Source organism: Electrona antarctica (assembly GCF_951216825.1).
Source record: "Electrona antarctica genome assembly, chromosome: 19".
NCBI classification, from domain to species: Eukaryota; Metazoa; Chordata; class Actinopteri; order Myctophiformes; family Myctophidae; genus Electrona; species Electrona antarctica.
The window spans coordinates 19,716,206-19,741,451 of NC_136800.1; the positions used below are offsets into that span (position 1 = coordinate 19,716,206).

Below are 25,246 nucleotides of genomic sequence, written 5' to 3' on the forward strand. Positions count from 1 at the left end.
ATTTCAGTGGAAACACTCAGGGGCCATCAGAATCATAGGAAATTAAATTAAACCATTTGAGAACCACTGACATACAAATTTCCCCACCAGGGGGAGGCATTATTCCAAACCTAGCCCAAAATCTCCACTATCTTACATGATTGACATCTGCAGGTTGGCACAACACATTGCCAAGTATAATCTTTACAGGAATGCATTCACTTAATAGCCCAAAGTGATACCAGTGTGACCATTAACACCTGGCCATGCTAAGTAGAAAAACAACAGTCCCACAAGGCCATCTAACTATAGCCAGCACAGTGCTTTCCGGGCCTGGTGGCAGGTCTGCACTCTGCTGACAGTCCACTGTTATGTTAACTCAGAGCCAGCTCTACATTATGCACCATGAACCGGAGCGATAGCCCCCCCCCCCTTCCGCATTTTTCTACTTCCGGACAAAATGCGGAAGTGCAAACGAGCGCTCAATGTTAAAGCCGAGCTGCACAGGGTTTCCTCGTCATAACTCCACAGGTCCGCCTGCAGTCTCCCCTCTTACCACTTGAAGTAGGAAGAGTTATTCTGTGGGTAAACTGTATAGCCTTGAAGATTGAGTAACCAGGGAGACCGAGGGTGAGAAAAATACTAAACCAAACAAGATCACAGAGGTACATATATGAACCAAAACAAGACTGCTTCCCTGTACTGTCCAATGTCTGGTTCATCCAAAATGTGCAGTAAACCCCAGCATGCACCATTAATCATGTCTCCACAGTACACTCTCATCAGAAGTAATAGTGCACATATTATCTCTGATAATTTATGATTATAAAATAACTGTGAGCGTGATTGATTGTATTTGGAATGAGAGTTATTTGCATTTGGTTCCATTCCATTGCCAGTGATTCACATGCTGCTACTGTAGCATTGTCCGCCTGGAAAACGGATAGCAGTGAGCTTGTCAGGCCCTACCCCTGGAATATTACATCACATTTTGAAAGGGAACAGCTGTATGATGTCTGTCTTCCTCAGTAACCAATTTCATTTTGTGTAAAGAGAAGTAGGAAGGCCGTTTTATTGTCTTGAAAGTCAAACATTGCTACGTTCATCAGGCACAGGGTTTAGATTTCATATCAACAGAAAAAGTATCCCCATATTTTGGCAGTTAAAGTGCTATGTGCCTCTGGACCAATGGTTCGCTTGGCAGGAGCCAATGTTTGATTTTGCGTGGTGAAATGGCCAAATGCTAAATGAGTTCACCCCAAGCCCTGAGTGGCTGAGTCATGACAAAACTACTACCTATTGCTAGTACTTTACAATACATCCCTTCCTGAATATGATGTTGAATACGACCCGTTTCCTTGCAGCAGTAATGAGAACAGTATGACAGCACATTTATTTTGAAGTTTGGCTGCTGCGCTCTTTGTTGGTTTTGTGGGGATAAAATTCCCCCTGTGTCTACAGAAAAAGTAGAAAACCATGCAGCTCTCATCTATGCTCCTGGAGGTTCATGCCTGCTGCTGGTCTCTGTTTGGTCCACACTCTTATGGTCCACAATTATGTGTGTGTTCTGGTGTGATTCAACTCGTGTACATTTAAGACACAACAATATATGAACATAGCCTACTTTGTTTGTTTCTTTGAGAAAACAACAAAGGGATGTTATTGCAGTTTTAAAAGGTATTTTATTGTAAGTATATAAGTCCAACCAATAACATTCATCGAAAAACAACTCGCTCAGAAAGTAATTTAAAACAATTTTGTCATGCAAAAACAACTTTATAAACAGGTTTGTAGGCCTATATGTGCACAGACTGCATACTAACTTAGGCCTGTGCCCTCTAATTCCCTGAACTATTCCATCTGGCAAAGTGTCACAGACACCCCAAAACACACAAACTCAAAACCAGGATGCAGTGGCTCGGTGAATCTGGCCTGGACCCTGTGAAGCAGGGTCATAGAATCAGAAACACCATAAAATGCCAGAGTGCCCGCCCTGTGATCCAGGTATACACCTATCTTATTTGTGGCTGGGGTTGTTATTCTAGTCGCCACATTCCCATGCCAGAACGTGCAATTCTTCTTCGAGCAAAACAAACTCCACGACTTGTCGTTGCGGCCGAAGTGGGCGTCATTGCCGTCTCCTTTCCTGGACATGGACCCATACGCGATGGCAATATTTAGCGCCCCCCTACTGCTCCACTCGGCCTCCCAGTAGCAGCGTGCAGATAGCGCCTGGTTGCACAGCACCTGGCACCAGTAGTCAAATCTCTCCGGGTGGTCCGGGCGAGGTTGGTCCCTGGTTCTGACGGTCACCGTCTGGAACTCCTGAGAAACACTCAGGTCCCTGTGGGCCGTCCGGGAGTCCACTGTGAGCTGATAGGAATCTGTGAGAGTACAGCAGAGAGTACCCAGCGTGAGCGTGGTGACAGAAAAGGTAGACAAGCAGCTTATAAATAGTAGATTTATAAGCTGTAGATAAAACAGGTGCTAAGCTAAGAACAGTGTGTTGGGCAGGTGCAACTCAGTGAATCACTATTAAAAAGTAGATGATCAATAATTAAGCTCACAACGCATGCCGATATAGTGTGTTGTGAGCTTATAGATCTGCTGGGATTTTTGGGTGGAGGAAAATAAAATTATAATAATAAAATATATATTATATATATATATTTATATATATTATAAATAATAATCATAATAATCATCATAATTAGTATAATTTTCCTATAATGACATATTAAAAATTGGCATGGCAGGTTGAAAGTGGTTAAAACTGTTGCAGTGAAATATCCCTAACATCCAGTCTATAAATGAATGATTGACTGTATGTTAAAACCTCTATCGCTGGTACTGTATATGAATTGATAAAACAAAGAGGATTTTGCCTGTGTGAATTGAAACTTGAATTGACCATAACCACGACATTCAGAAATACTGTTGGAGGGAAATATAGTTGTATGAATTCAACTTCTCCCTACAAGGCCCTAATACTGTTCCATAATTAAGGCTTTCATACAAGGTTTGAGGTCTCTCTTTTTTTTTACTCACAGTATAAGAATTCTGGTCTGACCCTGGGCTCAGGACACTGCAGGAGTTTCACTGTGTTTGCTGTGAAGGAAAAGTGTTTTATTGAATTTACATTCTGAATGGTAGTGTTGTTGTGAAGTTAAACTTGCAGTTCACATGATAATTCGGTTTAAATTCGTAGCCAACCTGCTCTGGAGATCTTTGGCAGCTCCCCTTTAAATAGGTCCTCTAGCCTCCTTTGAAGAGCTGACACAGAGGACTGAACCTTCCCAAAGTCCAACAGAGGGACCACCGTGATGCTGGTTGACTCGGTGAGCTCAGTCTTCTGGCATACCGACTGGCAGTTCTGTGTGGGGAAGATTCTAACGTATCTGAATGCAGAATGCAATTTACTAACTAAAACAAATGATTGAAAGTAAGTTGCTGCTACTGTAGATGCCCAGATGTAGATGACAACTTCAAAACATGTACAGTAACAGCACATGACAATTTAGTCAGTTACTTTCAATTCTATTATTTGGACGTTTTATGGCAATTGCAATTTTTCTGCTGTATCAAAACCTTCTACTGTAGATAATTTTCTTTAGAGCATTATTCTCTGTGGGGAATTATGTATAATAAAGAATACTTAGGAACTAATACTAGTTCCTATTAGTATACTGGGGGGGGGGGGTAGAATAAACAAATCCTGGCATAGGTATAATTGATAATAATAATAATAATAATAATAAAACTTTATTTATATAGCACCTTTTCAAATTTTCATTACAAAGTGCTTTACAACAACAAATCAAATATACAGCATGACAGCAAGACATTTCAAAATAAAACAAAAATTAGGAAAAATATATATACTAAAATATTTGATTGGGAGTGAAAGCTAATCTATAAAAGTCGGTTTTTAATGATTAATGAACACATGCAGTTACCTGTAGGAAGTAGATGTGGTCCTCCGTAGTGGAGAGTTTATCCAGCTCAGCGTCTCTCTTCTTCAGTTTGGCCAGCTCTCGCTCGAGCTTGTCCAGGAGCTCCTGAGTCTGGCTGACGGCCATCTTCTCCTGAGCCCTGATCATGTCCCTCACCTCACTGCACCTCCTCTCTATGGAGCCGAGGAGCTCCGTGAAGATCCTCTCACTGTCCTCCACCGCCACCTTGGCTGACAGCTGTTCATTCATGCAAAAAAGGCTATAATATTATAGTCATGTTCAACGCTTTATTTTCCATTTTATTCACAATGTGGCTGAAGATCAAGCCATATGGAACAGGGTTTAGTTTATGACTCATGCAGCTCATTTTCATCTATATTCCCCATGGCAGGTTGTTGAAAGTGGTGACTGAAATGGAATCAGAATTGGTCAAATTGAACCATTGCACCATTGCCATTCGCCTACAGGCAGGTATGGGTGACACAGATGTTTCTAGCAATGCACATTGTCTCTAGATTAATAATCAATTCAAAATTCAAAAGTCTGTTTGTATGTATGTACTGTATATGTATGTATCCCCTCAGGCATGGCATTATAAAACAGAAGCACCTCTGGCCATGAAAGCCTGCAATATGAAATACCTGGTGAAGTGGAAGTGAACTGTATGAAGAGTGTAAAAGTTGTATACAATGATCCTTTTGAGCAAGAAAATCAGGTTCCTAAGCCAACTCTATGTATACGAGCAGCTCTAAATCTGATTATATTACTTGTTTGTAAAGCCTACTTTAATTGGTTAAAATTTCAAGGATGAAAAACAGTTTCACTATCTCAAAGCTCGTACTCTGAAGTCACAAATGGAACCCTTCAGTTTCAAGTTTGCAAAACTCTTGAGAAATCTAATATAGCCAAGTGGGCTTTTAATGCTTGTAGTACCTCTGCCTGTCAATCATATAGATAGAGGGTAGCCCTGAAACATGACTCATAATCATGACATCATCATAACGCAACTGAAGCCAGTTTTACGCGATTGCTACATTTGCATTGAAAACGTGTACACAAACATTCAGATTTCAATATAAAGTACTCACCACGTGTGCCACGGGTGTTAGAAATTTGCTGGGACAGCGATTAGCATTGCTGCAGTCCACGTTGTTTAATAAAAGGCATTTTTATCCGAGCGTCCCGGCTATTTTTCTCAAACGGGATGCATTCAGAAAACTCACAGTTGCACACCGGGAATGCACTATTAGTTTGCCTATTAGTTTGTATTGGCAGTGCGGTCAGCGTGACTATATCGAACACACCCAGTGTTTCAAAGTGCAACACTCCTCCCGGCCGATAGGGGCGCGTAGTTGGAAGCCTATGGCAAAAATACAGCTCGGATAGAAATGCCTGTTTATTAAACAACGTGGAATGCAGCAGTGCTAATCGCTGTCCCAGCACATTTCTAACACCCATGGCCCACGTGGTGAGTACTTTATATTTGAAATCTGAATGTTTATGTACACGTTTTCAGTGTAAATGTAGCGATCGCGTAAAACAGGAGGAAGTTAGGCCATGACGCGTGAACCATGGCTAATAGAGGGGATTGTCCCACTGATCAAGACCTTTTTTTGTGTGGCTTTCTCCTTTATTTTATATTTTTTTAATGAGGGACAGACAGTAGGCTGACAGGAAATAGGGAGGGAGATGGGGGGAAGACATGCAGTAAAGGCCTTCGGGATCGGGAGTCGAAACCGCGGCACACTGCCAGACTGGGTTACCAGCCAAGGTGCCTGGACCACTGAGCCATGGCCCAGGCCGATCAAGACCTTTTCAATCAGTGTGAATCATCATTTGACCCAGTAGAGCTGCTCAGTGCCTGGTGTAGGTAATTCCCGGCATGAGAAATTGTAACGACAATACAGATAAAAAGAAACTACATGCATCCCATGGGTTAATAAACCCCAAGGAAAAGCCCTTTCTAATACATGCGTGGGATTTGAAAGTGGCCTGAAAACCTGATGTTTTCAACAGTAGAGATGGCTGTATTGGTCTACAGGCTGTGAATTAATGTACCTTGAGTGATTCCAGAACTCTCTTCAGCTCCGTCAGCTCCCTCTCTTTAGCCTGGATCCTCTGCTTTGATCTCCTCCTGCTCCTCCCCACCTCCCTCTGGAGGGAGACAGGAACATGTCATGTTGGATAGCATGGAGGCCAAGATCACATGCTTGTTTGGTGAGACACACATTACATGCAGATATGCATGCGTTGATGTACAGTGATGTGTTGCATTGATACATTAACTACATTTATTGTCACACCACAAGTTCACAGGTGTAAAAATATGAGTGAAATTATTTGTTGTACACTCTCCACCATTGCATTGTCAAAGATAGAATAAAATGGAAAAGCAGGTCAGATATCAATATGAGCTGTGTTAAATATAGGTTAAGGTGTGTGGTGAAAAATAGCACAAGAAATAAAAAAGCAGCATATAGGTAATAACAGATATGCACATTATGTTAACTGGTTTAATAGAAAACATCAATCAGTAGTATACAGTATCATGCTGCAGCAGGACAGGGCCAGCCCAGCCACAGCGGAGCACACCTGCAGTCATAAACAGAAACATATAATCCTGTGTGCAGGGCAGGCCTGTGTTGTCAGGACAAAACTGGCGAAACATGAAAATGCATAACGCTTCTTTAAGAAGTGACTTCCTTCAACTTCAAAATATGATTCTAGTAAACACATATCTTAAAAAAAACAAAAAACATATAGCCTATATTCTTTCCACAATAAAAGGGAATGCCTAATTACCATTATTGAATCAGATTGCTGTAACACCCCATTACATGTAATCTGATTCTTGGGGCCGTGTGTGATCAGATCAGTAACACCAAAAACAGGAAGACGGGAAGACGCATGAGGAAACTTTAAACCCTATTCAAATGAAATGGTCCGTCTAGGCGTCTACCTGCCTGCAATACCTGCCACATACTGTGCACGGTCTCGTGCTGAATAACAAATCAGAAGATCGATATCATTGTATTGCCACAAAAATGCAGGGGGGTATAATAGCTAACATTTGCCTATGGGAAGGGAAGTTACATTTTGTTATAGGAACACGCCACTGTACTTTTACATTTGTATGGCTCAATAAGGAAGGCTTGAGATATTCATCAAGGAAATGTCCTTATATGTGTGATTTGATATGGCAATGAGCTCACATCAATGTGCAAGTTGCGAGAATTTAAAATATGAATGTAAACATTTCTTTACTCATATTTTCACCCTGGTGGAAGAATGGGCATCACTTTAGTTATCTGTAAGCGGTATATTGGCCGTAAATAATTTATTAAAAAAGATTGTTTAATTGTCCATAATGTGTGATGTCAGTGGCAGTGCATCACTCTGCACATGATTGCTACCGTAGGTCTGTGGTCTGTGTACGTTTCTAGACCATGGCAGTCCATATATTAATAGTTATGTTCAGCTGAACCGAGTTGAGCTGAGTTAAATGATAAAACACAGAAAAGTGTCAATTGTGTACACTTGACCAGAGGTCTTCAAGTGAGTCCCCCCCCCCCCCCCCCCCTGACCCCTAGGGGTCCTTGAGGCGGTTCCACTGTGCCCCCAGCCCCAGTGGAAGTAGTTTATTTTCAATATAATAATCTTCAGATTATTACAATTCAATAAATGTTAGTAGTAGTAGTAATATCTTTCAATAACACAACCTGAATCAATTCCTCATTTCAATTTATCAAATAATAACGGAGGTTGACACATAGTTGTCAGATGATGTCCTACGGTCATACCTGTCTCTCGTGTCTCTCTGCAGTGGCGGAGACCGTGTCGTGTCCCCTGTGCTCACCCATGGCGCACAGCAGACAGACGCAGTGGCCGTCAGAGCGGCAGTAGATCTCCAGCAGCTTGCCGTGGTGCGGGCAGACCCTGTCCTGCAGCCGCATGGTGGCCTCGACCAGCGCATGCTTCCTGAACGCCGCCGACTCGTTGTGGGACTTCAGGTGAGTCGCGCAGTAGGACGCCAGGCACACCAGACACGACCGCACGGCCTTGGCGGTCCCTCCGGTGCAGAAGTCACATGTCAGGTCCCCGGGTCCGACGGGGGGGGTCACCTCATCGGACGGAGAGGACTGGACGCTGCCGCTGATCTTCTCCACCATGTCAGTGAGGATGGTGTTTCTGTTCAGAACGGGCCTGGGGCTGAAGCTCTGCCTGCACTGGGGACAGCTGAATGTCTTGGAGGAGTCGTCCTCGCCCCAGTAGTTTTTGATACAGGTCATACAGTAGCTGTGTCCACAGGGGATAGCAACTGGCTCTTTGAGTATGTCCAGACATATGGGGCAGCAGAACTGCTCCCTGGCCAGAGTGTCTACTGTGTTGGCCATGTTGGCTGACTGATGTGTTGGTCTGTTCGTTCTCTCTAAGGCAGTCGAGTTATATTTATCAGCAGAGAAACAGAGATAGTCAAAGTTAAGCAAAGCAGATCGTGTGTGTGTGTGTGTGTGTGTGTGTGTGTGTGTGTGTGTGTGTGTGTGTGTGTGTGTGTGTGCGTGTGTGTGTGTGTGCGTGCGTGCGTGCGTGCGTGCGTGCGTGCGTGCGTGCGTGCGTGCGTGCGTGTGTGTGTGACTGTGTGTGTGTGTGTGTGTGCGTGTCTGTGTTTTGGAGATACAGTATAAAGGGAAATCACCTCAGCAGAGGAGAGATAACAGCATACACTTAATGGTTTTTTCATTCAAAATACCCTGGAGGCTGAAATGTGTTTTCCTAGTAGTATTGCTACTATAGTCTATTCACCAGACCAAATACTGTAGTAGACAATACATCTTTTCCAGGTGGTTTTATTAGTTTAGTTTAGATTGGTCCTTTTGTTTTTCAATTTCGTTTTCAATTTAAAAAAATACACTTGAAAACATATAAAACAACAAATAATAATTATCCATCCATCCATCTTCAACCGCTTATCCGGAGTCGGCTCGCGGGGCAACAGTTCTAGCAGAGAGCTCTAGACTTCCCTTTTCCGAGCAACATCAGCCACTTCCGTCCTGAGGAGCCTTATTTGTTACACTGAGCCTTTTTACATTAACCATTTAATTATATCCCTTTTATTATGCAATCAACATTGATTGTTTTATGACTGTGCGTTTTCTTCTTTGTGTCAAACAAGAAGCAACACTGCCTGACCTGTCTCACCATCATGGAGATCACAACTGAAAACAGAGTCAAGGCAGAAAATTAACATTTGAAAACAAATAAAGAAACAACAAAGGTTCCAATAACGACGTTTCCTCATGTGGATTCTTGTGGCCAGGCTGTGACATCTGTCTTCTTCAACGCAAGACTTCAAAAAGTATAGAACATATGTGAAAAACAAATGAGTGGAGGTGCTAAGTTTACGTTAGCCTACTGGCAGTGTGCACAATTAAGTGATTTGGTGCTGGTTGGGATTAGCTTTGGACAAACAAACACACACTCACACTCTCACACAAACAGTTAGTCCCTTTCAGAGCCCACGCTGTAAAAAGTACAACAAAGCAAGTAACAAAACAAAAAAGAAAACAGAAAGGTGCCATTTACTCTTTCTATTACACCTTTTCTCTCATATAATGTCTGATTTATACTTAGTTGCGTATGAGTGGCGCGCAATGAAAATACTAGATCTACAAGCTCAAAACGTGAGCTTGTAGAATGTAGAGCTACTATTTTCTTTGCGTGCCAGTGCCATCCAAATGCAACTAAAGGCGGCAGCAGACTGCAAACAACGGCAAACATTTTCCGGTGTTAGCAGAGCTTGCCAAATCAAACATAGAAATATATATATTCTTTTACTATACTTCTCAACTCAGCCTACTCTATTGTATGCAGAGCTGGAGCATTTCACCACTTGGATCTCTGCTGTTTATTTTCATGAACCTCTGTCCGACATGCTTCGACATCAATCATTTGTCTCAGAGATTTTGCCATTTTAGGTGACAGCCACAGTGCTGACAGTGTGCGCTATCGCTCTGCATTAATTCATTGACATGGGATTGTGTTTGTAGTCGCTCAGAGAGGGAGGTTTGTACACACTTCAGCCTACCTTTCTTCAAAAGTAAAACAATATAAATCACGAGTGCATTTGACTGTTGGAACAATCAGACACACAATGTTCAGCTGCGGAGGTGAGTTTGAAAATCTTGGATGTGCAACTACTGCAACTACTGAGAGGAACATTTAAAAGGCCCTGCCGAAGTTCTTGTTGACTTGCCCAAGCTGAACAAAGTTGATGTTCGGTTGGAGTATATGTTGCACCCTTAAGTATCACGCAGGCTTAACTCCTCCTTCAGGGGCTGACTAATCTCTCAAGACACATTCTGCTAACAGCAGCACCACCACTGCCCTACACATCTAGTGTTGTTGTTAGTAGGAATAAACACAGAAGCACCGGGTGGAAGTGGACTAAGAAAGGTGCGCCTCCCCTAAACCAAGTTCCTGTTTCTACACAAAAAAGGAGGTGGTGCCCTCAGAGGTATATAATATATATATATATTTTCTTCTTTTCTTTTAACCAAATGGGTTCTCGGAATGGGTGCTGACAAACACCACACGGGCAGAGTAGATGAGGTCAGCCAGGTAGAGGATGAAGTTGACAGTGGTGAGCACGGCCACGGCCATCCGTTTATCCCAGGTGCACAGTCCCAATGCGCTCCCACATCTGTCAGGCCTGTTTTTCTGGCCCCCATTCCAAGGGTCAAAGTTGAAGATGGGCCAGATGATGGTCGCCGAGAGGTACATGACCATGGCCAGCACGGCGTACACAGACAGGAAGCGGGTGAAGGGGAACGGCAGGCAGCCGGTGCACTCGCCGACACACAGCAGGATGATGACTGCAGACATGATGAAGCAGATGCAGTAGACAGACAGACAGTATTTCAGGGCCTCGTTGCTCTCGTAGACCGGGGGGTCGCTGATGAACACGAAGATGACGCAGGCCAGGAAGGTCTCGAAGACCTTGAGCAGGCCGGGCGCCGTGGCCATGTAGCCGGCCAGCTCGCCGGGGCGCGCCTTGCTCATGCTCACCTCGATCATGTACGTGACTGTGACCAGGCAAGAGAAGACCATGGACACGATGCGCGAGTTGTACGTCGTGCCGTAGCCTACCGTGCCCTTGATGAAGTACAGGGGGAAGATTATGGCAGCGGACAGGCAGAGGAGGAAGGCATAGCAGGCGAAGGTGATTGGGAAGTTCCTCCAGGAGACAGGCACTCTGGGCTGGAGGCCGAACACTTCCACCAGCAGGATCAGCAGAGTTCCTGTGAAGCTGAATGACCAGCAGAAGATGCACCAGTCCCCCGTGCCGTGGAACAACTTGCCGCCATGCACGGCCATGGAGAAGGCCACGCAGGAGGAGACCAGTGCTGCCAGCCTAATCCATAGCAGCGGGTTGGTAAGGCACCCTACAGCCATGATGGGAAATGTCGCTGAAGTGAAGAGCTGGACTGCAGAAGCAGGGTGTTTATGACGTACTCACAAAGGTCAGAGGGATTTGGTTTTGTATTTATGTTTTATTTCCTGTTGTCTAGACACCTCAGATCCACTTTCTTCTGAGTCTTAACATCTTGTGCAGGAAACTGCAACAACAACAAAACAAAGATGAGATATTACTCATCATCAGCCTGTTCAGTAATCCTGTCGTATGACAGGTACTAACCAGGGTTTTTACAGCGTGGCACAAGTACACATTTTAGTTTACATGTTTACATTTTAGTTGCTGGGTGATAAGATGCGTGATAGACTTTGCGAAATAGTTTGTTGGTCAGTCAAGAGGTTGGCTTAGCAACAGAAGTGGTCATTGGATGTGAACGGAGTTAAGAGGAGGTTCAACATCATTGGTCAGTGCATCCTGGCGACAGAGAGTATGGTATGGAGAGACGGAGAGGGACAGAGGGAGAGTTGTGTGTGTTGGTGAGACTTATGCTCCAGGATCTGAGAAACGTGTGTGTGTGTGTGTGTGTGTGTGTGTGTGTGTGTGTGTGTGTGTGTGTGTGTGTGTGTGTGTGTGTGTGTGTGTGTGTGTGTGTGTGTGTGTGTGTGTGTGTGTGTGTGTGTGTGTGTGTGTGTGTGTGTGTGTGTGTGTGTGTGTGTGTGCATTCAGTTACAAATGCATGTGTTGTTGAGAAATGAAATAAAATCGCCATAGCAGAGTAGAGTTAACAAGCACACTTGATGGTTCATTCATTCTATATGCCCTGCAAATGTGATTGCAAAAAAACACTGGCTAGTCCATGAACCAACCTCAATGTGACACATCTTACAGTATGTGGATTTACATTTTCCTGTAACATTAGTGTAGGTGTTCCAAGCAAACAGTGGAATATTATATAAAGAGAAAGTTACTATGGCTACAACATGCTTTAACAGCCTATCTTTATGTACAAAACCAATGACCCAAGTTGACACATAATTGACACAATAATATTTTAATGGTGCACGATGTTAGATGCTTTAATATTCAGATGAACTGTGTCCAGAACAATACACCCATACAGTATTAAAGTAAGCATAAAACAATCCCAATCATCTTGCTTATATTATTGAACCATATTATATATTCCTATTGCAGTCTGTAGCTCACATCAAGAAAGCTAGTTAGTGTAGCTGTTAGGGGGACCAGACTATTGTAATAGCCTGACTTTATTTATAGTAACCCCAAAACATTTATTTATTATTCCGCCCCCTGTGACGTCATGTGGGTCAATACAATCATCATACTGTACTTAACGAGCTACTTGAGCCCCCACTGTTTCTTCAGGAAAACGGTGTAACCACACTTGCAAAAAATAAGCTGGAGCTTGTATTTTCCATGTGCCTTCCCCATTCAACTACTAAGGAAGGAAGGAAGGTAGACCTTTTTTATTCCCATGGGAAATGCAATTTCGTACTCAGAGGCGTACAGGTGTAGCTGTTAGGGGTTAAGTGTCATGGACACTTTGACATGCTTACTGAGCCGTCTGGGAGGCGAACCCGTGACCTTATACCAGAGGGTCTTTCTGCCCACTAATCTACGGCCGCCCCCGAGCGCGTGGAGATGAGGTCGGCCAGGTAGAGGATGAAGTTGACTGCGGTCAGAACAGCGACAGCCACCCGCTTATCCCAGGTGCACAATCCCACGTCCATCCCACAGTTTTCGGGCCTGCTTTCCTCGCCGCCGTTCCAGGGGTCGAAGTTGAAGATGGGCCAGATGATGGTCGCAGAGAGGTACAGGACCATGGCCGTCCAGCCGTAGCCCGACAGGAAGCGGTCGAACGCGAATGGGAGGCGCTCGGTGCACTCTCCGATGCTCAGCAGGATGATGACGGTGGACACGATGAAGCAGACGCAGTAGACGGCCAGGCAGTACTGCAGGGCCTCGAAGCGCTCGTAGACCGGCGGCTCGCTGATGAACATGAACATGATGCAGGCCAGGAACGTCTCGAAGACCTTGAGCAGGCCGGGCGCCGTGGCCATGTAGCCGGCCTTCTCGCCGGGGCGCGCCTTGCTCATTCTCACCTCGACAATGTACATGATGGTGGTCAGGCAGGCGGAGATCGAGCACACGATGCGGCAAGCAAAGGTCTCGCCCCAGAATGCCCCGGCCCCCCTGAGGAAGTACAGGGGGAAGAGGATGGAGGCGGACAGGCAGAGGAGTAAAGCGTAGCAAGCAAAGGTGATCGGGAAGTTCTTCCAGGAGACGGGCGCTCTGGCCTGGAGGCCAAACAGTTCCACCAGCAGGATCAGCAGAGTCCCCGTGAAGCTGAAGCCCCAGCAGAAGAGGCACCAGTTCCCTGTGCTGTGGAACAGCCTGGCGCCATACACGCCCACGGAGATGGTCAAACAGTTGAAGACCACTGATAGCAGTCTGGTCCAAAACAGCACGTTGATATGGAGCACCACAGGCATGACGGGAAATGTCGTCTGACACTGAACTGGAGTGAACTGGAGCTGGACTGCAGAAACAGGGTGTTTAGCATTCACTCACAAAGGTCATAGATTTAGTTTTTTTTTATTGATTTTATTTCCTGTCCAGATCCACTTTCTTCTCAGTTTTACAATCTGGTGTGCAGGAAACTGCAAAACAAAAAAGATATGAATTGAATTACTCATCAGCCTGTTCAGGTATGCCTCATGACAACAGCTCTCACCAGGATTTTTACAGCGTGACACTTAAGTGCCATGCTGCCTTGTTTTACTCTGCCGCAGAGTGATAAGATGCGTGATGCAGGAGTTTCATTATTGGGTCAGTCAACTGGGTGGCTCAGCAACATCAACTTGTTGACTTGGAAGCGACGGACGTGGTCATTTGATAGGGATGGAGTTAAGACGAGCAATGGAAAATTGTCATTGGATGGGGGACGGAGTTAAGATGGGCAATGGGCATTGTCATTGGATGAAAGTTAAGACCAGGTGGGTGCAGAAGTTTGGTCAGTCCCTTGGGTGATGGGATGAGAGAGAGGGGGATCAGAGAGAGGGATAATTGTGTCCAGGCTATGAGAACATTCTGCTGCGGACTTCTCGACGAAGAGGATGCCAAACAGCTCCATTCTTCCAGAATGTCTTGGAAGAGTCCTCCTCACCCCAGTCGTTTTTTATTCAGGTCAGACAGTTGCTGTGTCTGTCCACGAGGCAGAGCAACTGGCTGTTTGAGTATATCCAGACAAATGGGCCAGAAGAAGTGCTCCCTGTCCAGAGTGTATAATATATACTGTGTTGGCCATGTTGGCTGACTGACAGGTTGTTCTTCTAAGGCAGTCAGAGACTCAAGTAGGCCCCTGGGTCAATTATATTTTAGGAAGCCCTTGCTACCAACAACGAGCTGGTGAGTTATAAAGCGTGTGTAGATCACCTGTCACCATGTTTAATTGTACAGGATTTCCAGTTTATAGCCTAAGGTTTTAACATATTATTTATTTGTATGTAAAAAATAAAGAAAGAAAGAAAACTTTAAAATACTTGTCAGTTCTGTTATTAAGAGCAAATATATTGTCCATGAGAGGTAAATAAACCATGTGAAAAGGACAGCTATTGTGTGCTGGCTACGTCTTCATTCCGATCTGTTATTAATTAAGACATAATTATATTATAATAACAATTCTGTCACTGTATATTTGCATATACAGTACGTGAAATGTGTCCTCTGCACATACCCATCATATAACTATATTAAGCCTAGGAGCAGTGAGTGTTATTATTACAGCGTTCAGGGAGCAGTTAGCGCCGTTAAGTGTCTTGCTCAGGGACATTTTGACACATGGACCATGGCCAGGACACAAACCGGTCCAAGGACCTTCTGTCTCCCAGGTGGCCTAGACCCACTCACTCAGCCACCAGAACATCTGACTCATTTCCTGTTAGTCAGATGCCTTGTACTCTACTGTAGGCTGAGGGGCCCACATATTTGAGCGACAACCTATATTTAAATATACATTCATTATGTAAACTGTTAATTTACTATTGCTTGTGTTCATGGATATACTATACTGTATGTAATACTGTTTGTTGTGTGGGCACTCACACATGCAAGTAAAAAGTATCAATACTGCAATATAGAAGTAAAAAAAATACCTCAAAATGGTACTTAAGTACAGTAAGTACAGTAGGCTACTTAAGTAAATGTACTTAGTTACTTTCCACCACTGTTTTTTTGGATATGATGGGAGGTGATAATTATGTTAAATTGAACAATGGAGAGAGAAAACGCACCCATTATCTTCATAAAAGTAACTAAGTACATTTACATTTAAGTACTGTACTTAGTAACATTACTTTACTATTGTTTACTTAGTACTTTAGTATTGGAAATACTACTTAATATGAAATTAATAATAATATAATAAATAGTAGACGTCGCTGCTCCACCACCGAGATGTTCTGGGATTAAAGGAGGTAAACATCTGTGAAGACGGGCTCCCGGATATGATATCTGACATCTGCTATTTTCAAAAGATTTTACACATTTGAAAACATGAAATGTGACATTCTGCATAATGAGTAGTTTCCACTTTTGGTACTACAAGTACATTTTGATACCAATACTTTTGTAGTTTTACTCAAGTAAATTTTGAATTCCGGATTGATACATTGCTGTATTGATACTAATTGATACTCCTTCAGTTTAGCAATGGGGGTATAGGATTAGGGTGGGGTTGGGGTTAGGCTTGTGACGTTATGGTTTGTTTGCATTAGGGTTTAGGTTGTAGGGAACATAGGATCGAGCTTCATAGATAGTTCCGCTCCACGTAACACTGACTAGTACAGTAACTACAACAAATGACTGCACATCTTTTCCATGTGGATTTATTTAAACAACAGATTACATTTTGCTATAATACTGGTGTGACATGTTCACGCAAAACTGTGGAATATATAAAAGAGAACATACAACAACATAACACAAATGACAAGAAAGAGAGAAGCAGCCTATTTTGTCTCTTTCTTCCAGGAATTCTATTACAGCAGTACAAAACCAACGAGCCAAATTTACATTCAATTGACACAATAATTTGTTTTAACGGTGTAAGCTTTAGATGCATTCATATTGGGATGAACCGTGTTCAGGACGATATACACATACTAACACAAAGAGTATATAAGAATCAAACCATTCCAATAAAATCTATCTTGTCTATATTCTTGCACCATAAAATATATATATTCTTAGAACAGACTGTAGCTAGTAGATACTGTATACATAGATCCTAATATAAGCAATAAAGCTAGCTTAGCATTCCTCATCACATCAAGTAGGCTAAACCATTTTTGTAATACTAGTTCAAGTCTTGCGAACATCTGGCAGGTGTAAAACATATGCCTCAATGAATAATACAATGGTCAAAAACCTTTTGTCACCTTTTTTTTCAGCTGAATATCTCATCAACCCCATTCTTTCAGAAATGTTTTTATTTGAATTACTTGCTTTACATTAATAGGAAAGACCTTGGGGTTGAAACTGACATTGTTTGATTGTCTTACGACCATGCCCTACGTTTTCTCATTTGGTGTCAAATAAACAGCAACTCTGCCTGACAGTCTCTCCATAACTGAGATCACTGAAAACCGAGTCAAGGCAGGACATACAACAAAAAATACAACAAAACATTTTACTTTGGTGTCTCTCTCTACCTCTCTTATCTAAAAAAGCCTGATTTATACAAGGTTGCACACCCGTTCACCTGAAATAGCATCTCTACAAGCACACAATGTGTCTCGGAAGCAATGTGTTGTGAGCTTGTAGATTGCTATTTTCTGTGCGTGACACCCGCGTGCAGTTAAGTATTACTCAAGCTTCAGCCCAATCCAACTGCCTTCACCCTTCAAACGCTGACAAACACCAGACGGGCAGAGTAGATGAGGTCGGCCAGGTAGAGGAGGAAGTTGACGGCGGTGAGCACGGCTACGGCCATCCGTTTATCCCAAGCGCACAGTCCAAATTCGCTCCCACATCTGCTAGGCCTCGTTTTCTGGCCTTGGTGCTTCGGGTCGAAGTTATAGATGGGCCAGATGATGGTCGCCGAGAGGTACAGGGCCACGGCCAGCAGGGCGTAGGCGGACAGGAAGCGGGCGAAGGGGAACGGGAGGCAGCCGGTGCACTCGCCCACACACAGCAGGATGATGACGGCCGACAGGATGAAGCAGATGCAGTAGACAGACAGACAGTACTTCAGGGGGTCCTTGTCGTAGGCCACGGGGTCGCTGATGAACACGAAGATGACGCAGGCCACGAAGGTCTCACAGACCTTGAGCAGGCCGGGCGCCGTGGCCATGTAGCCGGCCAGCTCGCCGGGACGCGCCTTGCTTATGCCCACCTCAATCAAGTACATGACGGTGGCCAGGCAGGAGAAGACCGTGGACACGATACGGAGCTTGTGGGTCTCGCCGTAGCTCGGGCCACCCTTGAGGAAGTACAGGGGGAAGATGATGGAGGCGGACAGGCAGAGGAGGAAGGCGTAGCAGGCGAAGGTGATCGGGAAGTTCTTCCAGGAGACAGGCGCTCTGGATTGGAGACCAAACAGTTCCACCAGCAGGATCAGCAGAGACCCCGCGAAGCTGAAGGCCCAGCAGAAGATGCACCAGTCCCCTGTGCCCTGGCGCAAGTCGCCGCCGTGCACCGCCACGGAGAAGGCCACGCAGGAGAAGATCAGTGCTAGCACCCTGGTCCAGAACAGCGGGTTGGTATGGACCACCACAGCCATTATGGGAAATGTAGTAGGACACACTGAGCTGAGGTGAAGAAGCTGGACTGCAGAAGCGGGGCGTTTAGGATTCACTCACAAAGATTAGAGGTTAGAGGTTAGAGTTTATTTTCTGCGGCCTACACACTTCAGCTCCACTTTCTTCTGAGTCTTACCATCTGGTGTGTCCGGGAAACTGCGAGAGAGAGAGAGAGAGAGAGAGAGAGGATAAGGAGAGAATTAGTCATCAGCCTGTTCAGTATGTCTCATGACATTTGACAAATAGTTCTAACCAGTATTTTTGTTTTATAAAACTTTGACTGATCATGGATGTTGTGTGGAAGCTGTTGCTTGCAGTACAAGAGCTTAAAGTGTAGTTGTCTCTGAGGCCTATAAGGAGTGCCTGTTGTGGCCACATGAGGGCACCAGCTTTCACCTCCGGTCAAAATGTTCTGTATGTACAGGCCTATTTTGATGAAACACACAATGCTGCCATTGTCTTCATCCTGAACTACTTAAAAAACAAAAGCAAAGGGAACAATGTCGCCTAATCTGTTTTTCCTACCGAAACCTTAGATAAAGTCCCAGAGTCGCACAGAATACATTTGGTCAACTGGACAAATCAAGTCACATGCATCTTACTTCACTACTTCCTTCCTATATCAAAGTCATCGAGTGTTTCGCAAAAAGCAGCCCTCCGACACAGGCAGCACACAGGCAGTGTCACTGACATTCCTCTTACACACATCCCCTTTTTAGACGGGTGTGGCGCAGAGACCTCGGAGCGACCCCAAAGCGTGTCTGTCATCAACCTTGGATCGGAGGCCTCCCTCGGTCCCTGATATCATTCATCCTCCACTCACAGTCCCTTCATCCATGGAGAGCTCTCTAAAGGGAGCTGTCTGACTCTGAACAGCAACTCCCCCTAACACCCTTCCTCCACCCTCCCTCATTCCTCCTGACTGACACCCCCATGCTCGGCTCTACTCAACTGGCGTAGTCCGGTCCAGAGTTTACATAGTAATAAACAAGGAGCAAATGCCTGTTTACATTAGTGTCATTCATCGCCACGGCAACCGCCATCGGAGGGATGATGACAACACAAATGGGGAGAAGAGCCTAGCTGCCACGGCCCGGGGAGGTGAGAGAGGGAGAAAGAGAGAGGGAGCGAGAGGGAGGGAGAGGGGGAGGGAGGAGAGAGAGAGAGAGAGAGAGAGAGAGAGAGAAGGGGTGAATTTAAATTAGAAGAAGAGTACTTTTTGGTGTTATTCTTTTAGCTCAAATGTCAATCTGTACTTGTGCTGTTTAAATATTTCTGTCTAATAAAGAAGAAAGTATTCAAGACATCAATCAATCAAACCACCACATCCGGTACTATCAATAATAATATAGTGTATACCGAATAGGTACTGTTTTATAGTGCCATGTCTATCTTGTGTGATCATTTTTAGGCTGATCTAGAATCCGCACAAAGTAAGGCAGCACTGGCAGCAGACTCTTAGAATGAAACCAAGTGTCCCCATGTAGTACAAAAAAATATTGAATGAGTTTTTTTGTATGGAAAAGTAGGCTTTGGCATATTTTACGCACCTTCACAATAACAGTTTAGCAGTGGTTTAGTAGTTTAGCCTTGGAAAAAAAGTCTCACTCCTCATGCATTGAAGGAAGCATGAGCTCGGGCCTCGGTTCAGGGCTCACCCCAGGTTGGCAGAGGGAGCATAGCGCCCAGGATTACAGTTTAGGCAATTGGCACCGGGTGCAAAATCGTGGGATAAAGATTTTAAAGAAAAAAGTGACTTAGTAGTATAGTAAAAGTGAAGACCGCCTTAAGGTTGAATCAGGGAGAGCTGAGGATATACCGCATATAAAATGAGTTTGCGGCCCTGATATGATATGGAATCATATCATATTGTATGGGTTGCCATAGTAACCTCAGCCCTAGTAACCAACCTTTATTTATTGTTCTAATATGGCTGAGATGACGTGTCAACGAAAGTATGTGTTTCCCTAACTACGTTAAAAGTGACTTAAAGTAGTATAGTAAAAGCATATAGAGTGCCTAAAGGGAGAGCTGAGAGGTGGGAGGCTCTAAGAGACGAGGGAGGGATTCAGGGGAAGCCCTGTACCCGAGCAGGACGCATAGTTTAAACAATGATGGAGTGGAATAGCAGAGGAGTGAGTCACCCAAACCCCCCCTCCCGTTTCACCACCCCTCCTCCACTCACTCCCTTATACTCCCTGTGTCTTTTCTTCTTTCTCCCGCCTTCTCTCTCCATCTTTCTCCCTTTTTCTTGTAAGATTTTCCAAATTGCTGATGTATTCCAGATGTGCAGCAGTCTGGCTGCTGTTGAACAACTGGTAACTTTGTCATATTGGCAAAGTCCTTTCCACTGACTCCCCCGGTCTCGTTCAGCGGCCAGTGACCAGCTAGTGGTGGAAGAAGTACTCAATTACTTAAGTAAAAGTATCAATACTGCAATACAGAAATACTCTGTTACAAGTAAAAGTCTGGAATTGTACTTCAGTAAAAGTACAAAAGTATTGGACCAGCCTACTCATTGTGCAGAATGTTTGAAAAATAGCAGATCGAACCATAACAGAAACAAAATCTGCTCTGCTATGAAAAATCTGCTTTTTATTATATTTTTATTTTTTGTAATTATGTATGCATGTATTTTTGTGTATGTGTATATAGATAGATTTATTTCTTTTATTTCCTCCAGACTGTTTTTCCGACTATCCTTGGGATTGTGGGTGGGGGGAGGGTGGGATAGGGGATTGAGTTTTATTTTCATATTTTATATGTCTGTTTAATACTTGCCCCTGGGCTACTGTTACAAAAACCTGAATAAAAAGATTTTGAAAAGAAAGAAAATAGCAGATCGGCGCATTGTCAGCTTATTCGTCTATTTCCAAATGGCCGAAATGTAAATAGGGCTGAAGTGGTTAATGTAGGCATATGTTTTGTAACAATAATCAAAATCTACTAAGTAACATAACCAGTAGCTAAAGTTTTCAAATAAATGTAGTGGAGTAAAAGTACAATGTTTGGATCCAAGATGTAATGGAGTAGGCCTATAAGTAAAAGTATTGGAAATTGGAAATACTTCAAAGTTGTACTTAAGCAAATGTACTTGGTTACTTTCCACCACTGCCGGTGGTGAGGTGACTCCCTGGCTTTTCCATCTTCCCCTCTCCTCCCCCCACTCTCTCACCATCACTCTCTCGATCCCTCCCTCTTCTCTCGTACCAGTGCTCCCTCCCTCCCTCCACACTTTAAAGAAAGGTACCAATTATGTTTCATGTAAACCACTCAAAATAAACGTATATGTTGAGATGGGGGCCGTAATGGAAAAATCAATCCCTGCTCCCGGTCCCGCCATTACTTGCTTTATGGAATCGACTCAGGAAAATGGCAGAGGCAAAAATAGGGGGCGAGAGTAAAATCGGATTCTCCCGTACGGAAATTGGCCTTTTGTGGCAGAGCAACATGGAAAACACCATGGTAGGCCTATCATACAACCGAGCGGGGGGATTTCCTTTCCAGGACAGGGGGTCTTAAAATAGGTGTGCAAACAGGATATTTCACAAGTCACTTTTCATGCATGGTTGCAGGTGCACACACTCACACACAGAAATGCACGACACTCACACAGCACGCACACACTCACGTATAGACACATGCATATGCATGATTAGTTTAGTTATAGGGGTCCTTGAAATGAAAAAAAGGTTTGAGAAATAATGGCTTACACACACACACACACACACACACACACACACACACACACACACACACACACACACACACACACACACACACACACACACACACACACACACACACACACACACACAGAGGCCATATGACTTGGGGCCACAACAGTCAGAGAGCTTGTCTCCGGGTAGGAGGTCATTATGCGTTGGTTGTTTGGTTGTCATGACACAAACTCTATTTCACCCATAATCCAGTTATAGGGCTCCGTGGGCCGGGGATACAAGACAGGCTCTGTTGACAAACCATCTGAGATTCTCACAACCCACATCCATACAGGAGGGCAGAGAGAGAGAGAGAGAGAGAGAGAGAGAGAGAGAGAGAGAAGGGGGGGAGACAGAGACATTGAGAGCGACAGACAGGCTTTGTGCATGTGCGTATGTGCGCGCGTGTGTGTGTGTACTGTGAGATCGAGTGAGAGCTGGGAGAAATACATTTATCATTGACTTTAGACTATAGTGAGACATGACAGAATGACAGAAAGAGAAACAAGGGAGTGTGACAGGCAAAAACAAACAGAGCGACATGCAGAGAGAGGGTGTGTGTGTGTGTGTGTGTGTGTGTGTGTGTGGACACAGACAGACAGACAGACAGACAGACAGACAGACAGACAGACAGACAGACAGAGGAGCAGCATATCAACAGTCACAAGATGTATTTAATGGGGCTGCCTATGAGTGATCTCAATCATCTCATTAACACAGAGAGGACACGCAGTATTGGGCCCCTAATCCCCTATATATCTTGATATAAGCGGTCCCCTGTGAATCAGTCATGCTGAACTCCAGAGAGATCAAAATCAAACAAGCATCAAGCCGTTGATTACATCACAAACAAACTCTCAGTGTGACAGGCAGCTGTGTCTGACCGCACCGTTACTCCAGCGGCAGCGGTTCATTCATTTTAAAGCATGGGGGGTGGGTGTGCCGCGGGGCCGCACCCTGATCTCACACACAGACACACACACACACACACACACACACACACACACCAGTCCAGTCCACTACTAGTACTGTACAAGAAAGAAAAGTAGAAAACCCAAGAAACGTTACCGCAGTAAGAAAAACACAGTGAAAAGCCATCGAGACTATGTTGTATTAAAGTGATCGCTGTGTTATACAGGTTAAATTGTGTTGCTCTTATGAACGACGGCCCTTTCCCGAACTTTTCAAACTCGATCGTCATTCTGTCTCATCATAATCACGTTCATTTATTATGGCCTAGCTAGCACAAAACCCGTGAAATAAAAACTCGCGCGGTCTCGGCGCAAAACAGCCAGCATTGTGTTTCAGAGCGTAAGAAGGCACGATTCAGGTAAGATGCAACAAGTTGCTCTTAAACAACTTTTCACACACAAACAAAACTTCAAAACAGTATATTTTCTCAGAGGGTAATATGCCTTAAAGTTAAGTAGCCTAATCACTCACTATATTACCTTTGTGTTTCCTTGGTGGTGCTGCTATAATTCTCTGTCGTCCGCTCCCACACAGGTCAGTAGGAGTTGAGAGAATGGTAGAACTACACCAGGGATGTACCTCCTCGCCTCTCTCTCCTGTCTTACTACACTCAGAGGAGGAACCCCGCCCAGTAAAACCAAATTAGGTCTCCGTTATTCGCGTCCCCCTTTATATCTCGCGTCATGCTGTTACATCCCTCCTCCGTCAACTCACACCACTTTAGTTTGCTGTTCTTTTTTAGAGAAGAAAAAGTCAAGAATTAAGTTATATTCATTGACTAATTGATTTTTGAGTGGTGCAAACCACTCCAACAACTGGCTTTGTACCCGTGTACCCGTGTTCGTACCAAAATAATCACACCCGTGTGAACTGAGTGGTGTAAGGTCTTATATAGCCTGATCGAATACAAGACAACTCACCCCGGTGCTTGCCCGTTTTTCCTCCCGGAATTTTCCCCAGTGAGGGGGATAACTTTGTAATATGCTATTGGCTGTTTGTATTCTTTTTGGACAAATATAAAAAGATACTCCTGTGGAAAGGCTATATTATTTTACTTATATTTACCCTATAAACAATTTAGTATTATTTAGTATATGTAAGATTTTTCCCACTCAAATGGTACCTCGTCAGATAATCCCCACATAGCCTACAACAACTTCTGTGAACAGACTTCACTGTAGTAGCTTTTCATAAATTATATTTGTACTTAGGCTGTCTGCTGCCGTGAAAGTTTATAGTTAGATAAATTCAAAGTCCAGCCGTCTGCTGTCCAGCCTCTCCCACCCCTCACTGGGGAAAATTCCGGGAGGAAAACAGAAAAGGGGTGAGTTGTCTTGTTACCGCCTGATCAGCTGTGGTCTGACGTAATGTCTGACGTAATGAAATCATACCCGGGTGAACTGGGTGACCGTAGCAACCATGCTCATTTTTTGGTACGAACAGACAGACAGACAGACAGACAGACAGACAGACACTAAACTAACAAAGCCAGTCGTAGGAGTGGTTTACACCACTCAAAAATGAGCATGGTTACTATGGTCACTGACATTACGTCAGACCACAGCTGATCAGGCTATATAAGACCTTGCACCACTCAGTTCACACAGGTGTGATTTTTTTGATTGATTGATTGAAATATTTATTAACAGTTTGCAGAATTACAGTACATTTCAAGCACAAAGTCCACAAACTCAATACAAAGGCTGTTAACTGTGAGTGGACGACCCAATTAAGCATTACACTTGTTTACAAGAGGGTCCACCATGTTCAATTCATCAAAACATTTAGAGACGTACAAATAGACACTTCTATATAGACAAAGAACAGAACAGGAATTCATCATAATGGAGGTAAAAAGGGAAAAGAAACATATACAGTGAGTGAGGGGGAAAAAAAGGGGGGGGATTCCGATTTTACGGGGGCCAGTTTCGAACTGCAGCCATCCGTATAGGTGCCCTTTGAGAGCGGTTTTGAAGGAGTCAAGGGATTCGCATGTCTTAATGACTGTTGGTAGGGCGTTCCACATGTTGGTGGCATAGGAGCGAAAATAATTTAGTCCCTTGTTTGTGCCGAATCATGATTGATTGAATCTGTATGTCTGATGAATTGAAAATGGAGGATCCTGATGTAAACAAGTCTTTTTCTGGTTTTATCCTCGTAGCAGTTTTTGTATTGACCTGTAGCCTACTTTCGTTTGAACAGTAGCCTACCCATTCTACAAATTGTGAATAAAAAAATTAAATCAATCAATCAATCAATCAATCAATCAATCAATCAATCAATCTGCATTGCATTGCATTGCATTGCATTGCATTGCAATGCATGTATGTATTGGATTAAAATGGGTGAGGTTTAAAAAAGGCAAAAGCATGCTCTATTGCACTGGCCTAA

General features: G+C 44.0%; 4 protein-coding genes across 7 annotated transcripts; all 4 read right to left on the reverse strand.

The window, feature by feature from the left end:
* Positions 1-1,735: 1,735 nt before the first annotated feature.
* ftr66 (finTRIM family, member 66) lies at positions 1,736-8,326 on the reverse strand (the record flags this gene model as incomplete). The annotated part of the gene is made up of 6 exons (XM_079529228.1): positions 1,736-2,363; positions 3,028-3,087; positions 3,193-3,352; positions 3,936-4,169; positions 5,991-6,086; positions 7,733-8,326. 6 exons carry the CDS (start codon positions 8,324-8,326, stop codon positions 1,831-1,833), a joined length of 1,677 nt encoding a protein of 558 aa, XP_079385354.1. The 3' UTR covers positions 1,736-1,830.
* Positions 8,327-9,922: 1,596 nt separating this feature from the next.
* LOC306943202 (myeloid-associated differentiation marker homolog) lies at positions 9,923-11,536 on the reverse strand. The gene has a single exon (XM_079529405.1). It carries the CDS (start codon positions 11,382-11,384, stop codon positions 10,482-10,484), a length of 903 nt encoding a protein of 300 aa, XP_079385531.1. The 5' UTR covers positions 11,385-11,536; the 3' UTR covers positions 9,923-10,481.
* Positions 11,537-12,908: 1,372 nt separating this feature from the next.
* LOC306943203 (myeloid-associated differentiation marker homolog) lies at positions 12,909-13,952 on the reverse strand. Its single transcript, XM_079529406.1, has one exon. It carries the CDS (start codon positions 13,854-13,856, stop codon positions 12,975-12,977), a length of 882 nt encoding a protein of 293 aa, XP_079385532.1. The 5' UTR covers positions 13,857-13,952; the 3' UTR covers positions 12,909-12,974.
* A 2,272-nt stretch (positions 13,953-16,224) lies between these two features.
* LOC306943177 (myeloid-associated differentiation marker homolog) lies at positions 16,225-23,478 on the reverse strand. 4 transcript variants are annotated; one of them, XM_079529380.1, is made up of 2 exons: positions 23,335-23,478; positions 16,225-18,320 (listed from the first exon to the last, which is right to left on the reverse strand). In XM_079529380.1, the coding sequence occupies exon 2, from the start codon at positions 18,143-18,145 to the stop codon at positions 17,267-17,269; it is 879 nt and encodes a 292-aa protein (XP_079385506.1). In that variant the 5' UTR covers positions 18,146-18,320; positions 23,335-23,478; the 3' UTR covers positions 16,225-17,266. The 4 variants fall into 4 exon arrangements, with proteins under 4 accessions (XP_079385506.1, XP_079385508.1, XP_079385509.1 ...); XM_079529382.1 differs by having other exon boundaries at positions 23,327-23,347; XM_079529383.1 differs by lacking the exon at positions 23,335-23,478 and adding an exon at positions 21,232-21,252.
* Between the last annotated feature and the right edge of the window lie 1,768 nt (positions 23,479-25,246).